Below are 7349 nucleotides of genomic sequence, written 5' to 3'. Positions count from 1 at the left end.
CACAGCGGACTCTCGGGGGCCCGCACGCACCTGCCGCGCGCCAATCACAGGCCGGCGCGCAGGGGCGCAAGCGCCACCGTCCTGGGCGGGGCGTCAGCGTCCACCAATCGCCGCCGCCGCTGCAGCCTCCCGCCGCCCCGATTGGCTGGGCTGCCATGACGCGAGGACCCGCCTCCCATAAGCGGGCGAAGCCGGCCGGCAGGTCGGGCTGGGCGGAAGTCGTGCGAGCCGTCCGCCCGCAGTGCAGAGGCGCGCCGCGGTCCCACGGTGCGGGAGCAGGACGCCGAGCTGTGGCCATTGCCTCGTCGCCTCGCGGGCTCCAGGAAGATGCCCCGCTTCGCCCTGACCGTTATTCGACAGTGAGTGTCGCTGCGCTTCTCTCGGCTCCCCGGTCGGGGGTGGGTGAAGGGAACGGTGCTTTGCCATCCCCCCCGACCCCCAGTTCTGCGGACCGAGCTGTGGTCTCGGCACTTTCGCCAAGTGTTGGCTGCTGCCGGCCCCACCTGCGCCCTTTCCGTGCAGCGTGGGGAGGGGGCGGCTGGGCCGCTCCGTCGGCCCCGAGGGCCCGCCGCGCGAGGGGACCGGCGCCCCAGCGCGCTGGTGGCTGAGCTAAAACTCGAAGAAGCCCAACCACCTCGCCGGGTGACTTTCGCGGCTCCTCTTTAGCTCCTAAAGCGATGGCAGAGTTGGTCGAGTACTGGTCCACGAGTGGTTTGGGGATGCGGTTGGCGGTCTCCGTTGAGCCCCTCGTTGGCCGGGTCCCCCCAGCTTCAATTTGAGATTGATTTCTCCTCGCCAGAGATTGCAGTTCTGAGAGGGGACAGAGGGCCTCCGCCCTCTTGTCGGCGGACCGCAAAGCCTCCAGCAAATACTGTTATCTTCCCTGCAGATTACCGGCTGGCTGCTGCGGGAGGCTGAGATGTGTTCAGGCTTTTTACCCCACGCCCTCCGCTTATTTAGGATTGCGAATGGAAAGTGAAGTTCGTAGGGAGCAAGCCCAACCCCAGCGCCAGCGAGGGTTTCCGTACCTGGGCCTCAGTTTCCCGTTCGTGCCCACCTCACCGAGTGATGGTGAAAGCCCCATGAGCTGGTACCATGGAGGGGGACAAGCATCGCTGAGGACTAAAGGACTTCTAAATGGATTCCTAGGAGCCCTTGGGCTGCCCACTGCAAGGCCAGCAGTTCGAAACCACTGGCGGGCTCTGCTGGAGAAAGATGAGGACTTCTATTCCCACAGAGTTTCCATTCTGGAAATGCACAGGGGCAGTTTTATACTGTCTCAGAGGGTCGCTATGAGTCAGCGTCGACTCCTGGCAGTGGTTATGATTATTTTTAAAAATATGATTATTTCGTGATGCTGTGGGTTAATTGTTAAGCCAGGCTGGTGGTTCAAACCCATCAGCTGCAGCTGGGAGGAGGAGGAAGCTGGCGGCTCCCCCAAAGATTTATAGTCTGGGAAATTTCACTCTTGTCAGGTGGAGAGTTACAATGAGTCAGAAGGTTTCGTTTTTGGTTTTCTATGGAGTCCTTGGGTGATGCAAAGGATTAAGCACTTGACTGCTAATGGACAGGTGGGAGATTCAAATCTACTGAGGGGCACTGGGGAGAAAGGCCTGGTCATCTTACTCATTTATGGTAATCTCCAAAAAAGCCAAACACATGGCCACCGACCCATAGTGACCCACCCTATGGTTAGAACTGCCCCTGTGGGTTTCTGAGACTAACTCTTTAGGGAATAGAAATCCTTGACTCTCCTGAGGAGTGGCTGGTGCCCTAGGGATAATCATGACAACACTAGAGCTGCTTTTCACAAGACTCCACTCTGACTCATAGTGACTGTGTCAGGCAGCGTAGAATGCCCGAGCGGACTTCTGCTACGGTGACTCTTTCCGGGAGGAGAAAGCCCCAAAGTTCTCCGGAGGAGCAGCTGGTAGTTCCAAAGTGCACAGCCCGACATACACCCACTACTTCCCGGGGTGATCTGCTTCTGAAAATTCAACCACGGACCAATCGCAGGGAGCCAGGAAGGCGCTCTGGGGGACAGTGGTTAGCTCGCCTGCTAATGGAGAAGTCAGCTGTTGTAACCCACCAGCTGCACTGCAGGAGGAAGATGTAGCTGTCGGCTTTGGTCCAGATTTACAGCCCAGGAAGCCCTATGGGGCTTCTGAGTCAAAATGGCGTTCCTGGTGATGGTGGAGCTGTGAGCCAGAATTTCCTTGGTTCTGTTTATATTTCTCTAGCGACAGCTATAATAAAGACGCAACCAGTTCTACAATATGTATCATTTTATCAGGCCAGGGTTTTTCAGTAGGTACTATTGGGTCAAACAGAAACAGGATTCCACTGTTTCTGCCCTTGAGCTTAGAAAGAATGTTAATATGGTCGAATCTTCTGAAGTCCTCTTTAGCTGCTCTCTTTTCTATCTTGTTCTCCCTTCTCAGGAAGCTAATCTTGGCAGTTATCTCAAGTTATATTTTTAGGATTTTAATGCCAAACTGGAAATTTTGTTCCTCCATGTCTCTTCTCTTTCTCTCCATTTTTGTGGCAGGTTTTAGGGGCCAATTTAAGGTCACGCAATTAATTGGGGATAGGGCTAGGGTCTTGGTTCCTTTATGTTAGAGATCATTTTTAAGTGGCTTGCAACTTCTGACAGAATCAAAACTCAGAACTTGTCAGAAACAGGTTAAAGCCTCCCTGGAAAAATATCCAACCAAAGCCGCTTCCATCAAATCGATTCTGATGCCTTGTGACCCTACAGGACAGAGTAGAACTAACTGCCTCATTGGGTTTCCAAGGCTGTAAATCCTTACTGGTACATCCCTCTCACCTGGAAAGAGGTGATCTCACTTTGGATCCTTGTTAAGTGGCTCTGAGTTTATCCCACCGTTAACTAACCCCTGCCCAGCCCTGTAGTACTTTGTGCCTGGACGCTCCCCATTCTGTCAGGGGCTTCCTTTGACCCACCGCTCAGCCTCATCTCCTGCTGGAGGAGCCTTAATAGACAGTCAAACTACCATTGAACCAGTTCTGACTCGGAGTGACCCTATAAGACAGAGTAGAACAGCCCCCTGTGGGTTCCTGAGACTGTCACTCCTTGAAGAAGCAGGGAGCCTGTCTCTCTCCCGAGAAGCTGCTGACATTGCAGTTAGCATCCCGGTGCCTGACCACTTTGCCACCAGGGCTCTAATAGACAGTAGTTACACAAATAAGGAGTGTGACTTCTCCTTACATCTTCAGAAGGCCTTTAATATGGAATACCCCATAGGAATCAGCTTGCAAAACAAGCTTTCTGGGGATTACCAACCAAATTAAATACAATGAGTATTACTGGAACCAGCCAGAATGATTCACACGTTGTTGAGATGATTTTTAAGAGTCGGATAATCTAACGGCACAATGCCTCTTCAGGTACTGCAGGCACACTCCTTTGAAGCAACTTCTGTAAGTTTATCCAAGCCCTTCATGAGCCAGGTTACGTCTTCAGTCTTCAGTTCCTCAGTGCGGGTATAGCAGGAATACCACAAGTGAGTGGCTTTAATGCTGTCAAGAGGCTCATCAGGTGGAATACAGGGCACTTGGTCTAGCTGAAGGCTCTTCCCGGAGGATCTGGGGGAAGGTCCTTGTCCTTTTCAGCTTCTATTCTTGGGTTCATGTCACGTGGCATCTGCCATCTCCGCATCCTTGCTTTTGCACTGAATCTGTTTTGATACCTCAACAGTGATGGGTTTCAGACACACAATAACCTGATCTGGTCTCATTAATACAACAAAGAAAACTACTCCCAAATGGGATTATATCTGCATATCTTGGGACCCGGTTCCTTCCCATAACATTACATCTTTTGGACCTCCACTCCATTCATGTCCATAATCTCTCTCTTTGGCATACTAACGTGGGACATTTTGGGAAAGAAAGCTCCAGATGTCAAATGTCAGGCCTGTGATTATTCTGACGGAACTGTGACTTTCCGTGGTCACCGTGATTGAACACCGTAGCCGTGACTATTACACGTACCCAAATTCCCATTATCTCTACGGCCCATTTGAAGGTCTTGCTACTTAAAACTGCATCTGGGTCACTTTGGCTCCGGAGCACCGGAGGAGCTGCCCTTTGTGAGCCCTCCGAAGCACCCAGAGGTGCCTTGGTGGAGCTGAGGGTGGCTAGGCTTTGGAATGCTGAGGTTGGCGCATCCAGCCCACCGACCAGTCTGCAGGAGAAAGATGAGGCTGTCCGTGCCCGTAAAGATGGAAATCTCAGAAACCCTGTATAGCGGCGGTTCTCAACCTGGGGGTCAGGACCCCTGTGGGGGTTACCGGATTCATAACAGTAGCAAAATGACAGTGATGAAGTAGCAACGAAAATAATGTGATGGTTGGGGGGTCAGCACCACAGGAGGAGCTGTATGAAAGGGTGGAGAACCACTGCTGTAGAGGGTGACTAGGAGTCAGGATCCATTCCATGCGGAATGGATGAGTATGGGAGAGTATGCGGAAAGGCGACTTGGAAAGCAAGACCTGGTGATCTGCTTCCTAGAGATCAAAGCCAACCGAAAACCAGGTGGAACAAGTTGTACTCTTGACATGCATGCACGGAGTCACTGTGAGCTGGAACTGTACACCCGGCCCCCTGGAGTTTCTAGCGTAAACAACAAACTTACTTTGAAAGTACGGGGAATATGGAGTGGTGGTGGTCTGGTGCCTTTGGATTTTACTGGAAATTGAATTGGCTACAAAGTAACTGCCCAAGAGGATGGTACTTGTTTTAAAAGCCATTTGTTGTTGCTGCTTTTTAAAGCCTTGGCCTCACCGAGATAATGAAGCTGAGGCAGGAAGTAAATCCAATGGATGAGGAAACTCACTGCCATCTAGCCAATGCAAACTCTTAGTGCCCCTGTGGGACAGGGTAGAACTGCCCCGATTACAGCTCTTTACAGGAGTAGAAAGCCAACCCCTTCTTTTTCTCCCTCGTCTCCCTCGGACGAGCTGGTGGTTTGGAACTCACCTTGCAGGTAGCAGCAGCCCAGGGTGTATCCATTTCCACCAGGGCTCCCATCATCTGTCTGAGCGGTAACTGTTTAATATAACCTGTTTAATAACAGCTCATAGAATCCCCCCCCCCACCAAAAAAAAAAACCATAAGTAGTTTCCTAGCTTTTATCAACTTGATCAGGAGATTAAATATAAATCCTTACAGCAACCATTTAAGTGTAAGGTTTGGGAAGGAAGAGAGGAAAGTAGATGGCAAAGTTGGCCTGCGAGTCTGCTTCCCTTAACCAAAATTTGGCTGCAGCAGCAGCAGCAGCAAAGGTGGAGGGAACGGAAAGGTCAGAGGAACATATTTTGAAGGGTGCCAGGCGTAACACCACCCCTTTCAGAATGGCAGTGAGATCCATTTCCAAAACAGAACACCTGACTGCACGAATCCAGACGCGGTGCCAAGAGGCTGTCTTATGACCAACCTTTTACAGGCTCCAAACGGACACCACTCCTACAGCGGGGTAGCACCCACCCCGCTCTTCATTGAAAAGATTTTTTTTTTAAGTCTCAGTTTATAGTATGTTGCCTCTCTTTTAAAAAATTACACTGAAACAGAGCTTCCCAGTCGTGTCCCTTTATAGAATTCAAATTCCACAGTAAAGACAGACCATAGGATTCTGGATGATTTTTGGAGATTAAGAAATAGTTTTCTAAAGTCAACCAGCACCTGGAGGAAATGACTTAGAGGCCATCTCCTACCTCCGGCTTACCTCTTACCTCCAGAGACAGGGGTAGGAGACTCCCCCTGCACACAGCTTAAGGCTGATTCTGACAGTGCTGAGGTCAGACACGGCTCCGCCCTCCAGCGGCCTTTATCCTCTTCTGACCCTGCAGCCCGATGCTCCTCTGCTGGATTCCAGAATCCCGTGCAGCACCCACACAGAACTCACGGCAAGACTCAGGATTATGGGATTGATCAGGAAAGTTAACCTGTTACCACACACCGGGCTCAGAAAGCATCAGGTTACAGTGCTTTTGTCCACAGCTCCTCGCAGCTGTGCCCCAGGCACGTCTCCCTCGATCCTGCCCGGCTCGGGCAACTGTTAGAACCCCTGATGAGTGCTTCCTCGTGGTCTCAGGGGTCCGGGCTCTTGTGTGCCTGGCTGCTGCCACTTCCACGTCACAGGCACTCTGCTCGGAGTTCTTCTTCCTGGATGAGCTTGGGATTCTTTGTTCTTGTTTCTTCGATGGTTTCCTTTGTACCTGATGCAGTGTCAAAACGAACCCATCCTCACGCTAGCGTCCTTGGCCCCTTTGTTTCCAGGTGCTCTTTGGGTCCATGACTCCTGTTGCACAGCCCCACCCTGTCGCCCAGTGGGAGTTACAGACCGTGCTTAGAAGTCCTCTCACTTCCCCACCGCTGGTCGTGTCAGATCAGCGGTACTGGTTCTAGCCAGCGCACAAACTTCTACGTATCCTCGTTGGTTTTCTCAAACTAACAAATCTGGACACTTGAAAACCCAGACAACACTCCCAACGTGTTTCCTGGGTTTCCGCGCTGCCCCTTAAGGGACTACTTTGACTGGTTTCTGGCTCATCCTCCTGGCGTATCTTTGTGCAGATGCAAATATTTATTCTTCCTTTCTGTCCAAAAGGGTAGCTTCCTTTCTCTCTTACCCGGCACCTGGCTTTTCCCTGGAGCGCATCTTGATGAGTTCCCCATACCCTTGCATATACTCTCCCTCTCTTTACAGGACGCAGTGGGACGGACTGCATGGTAGATTTAGATTCACCAGTGTGTTATTTGTTCACTGCTTCCCGTCCCCTGCTGAAAGTCCTTGGAGCTAGTTGGTCTTTTGTAAATAATACTGGAGCAAATTGAAAATACCATGGCTTGAGTCAGGCGCACCTTAGTCTTCAAAGTAACACCCTGGCTCGTCAATCCTCTAAAGAGGTCTTGTGCAGCAGTTTGACCTCACGCAACACATCTTTTGATCTCTCGACACTGGTTTTGGATTCAAGCAAGACAAAATCCTGGACAACCTCTTCTCCATTCGTCATGATGTTACCTGTTGGTCCAGTTTGGGCCAACGCCTTTACTACATTGAGTTGTAAATCCATACCGAAGACTACGGTCCTTGATCTTAATCAGCAAGTCCTCTTCGTTTTCACCAAGCACGGTTGTGTCACCTGCATACCACAGGTTGTTAATAAGCTTTCCTCCTAGCCCAATGCCACATTCTTCTTTATCTAATCTGCCTTCTCTGATGATTTGCTCAGCATACACATTGAATTTGTAGGGTGAGAGGATACAACCCTGTCGCACACCTTTCCTGATTTTAAACCATGCTGTATGCCCTGGTTCTGTTTGCA

General features: G+C 51.0%; 1 protein-coding gene across 1 annotated transcript in view; it reads left to right on the top strand.

Annotated features, from left to right (window-relative positions):
- Positions 1–252: 252 nt before the first annotated feature.
- The window catches only part of TIGAR (TP53 induced glycolysis regulatory phosphatase), a 23717-nt gene continuing 16620 nt past the window's right edge, over positions 253–7349 (top strand). Inside the window, exon 1 of the mRNA XM_045285868.1 lies at positions 253–359. Within this exon, the coding sequence (XP_045141803.1) occupies positions 328–359 (32 nt within the window). The 5' untranslated portion in view covers positions 253–327. The remainder of the gene's footprint in view (positions 360–7349) is intronic.

The sequence above is a fragment of the Echinops telfairi genome, unplaced genomic scaffold (assembly GCF_000313985.2).
Source record: "Echinops telfairi isolate 266 unplaced genomic scaffold, ASM31398v2 ScPeMD7_7479;HRSCAF=8517, whole genome shotgun sequence".
Lineage (NCBI taxonomy): Eukaryota > Metazoa > Chordata > Mammalia > Afrosoricida > Tenrecidae > Echinops > Echinops telfairi.
Note: the sequence above shows the minus strand (reverse complement) of the source record. Positions and strands in the feature narration are given on the sequence as shown.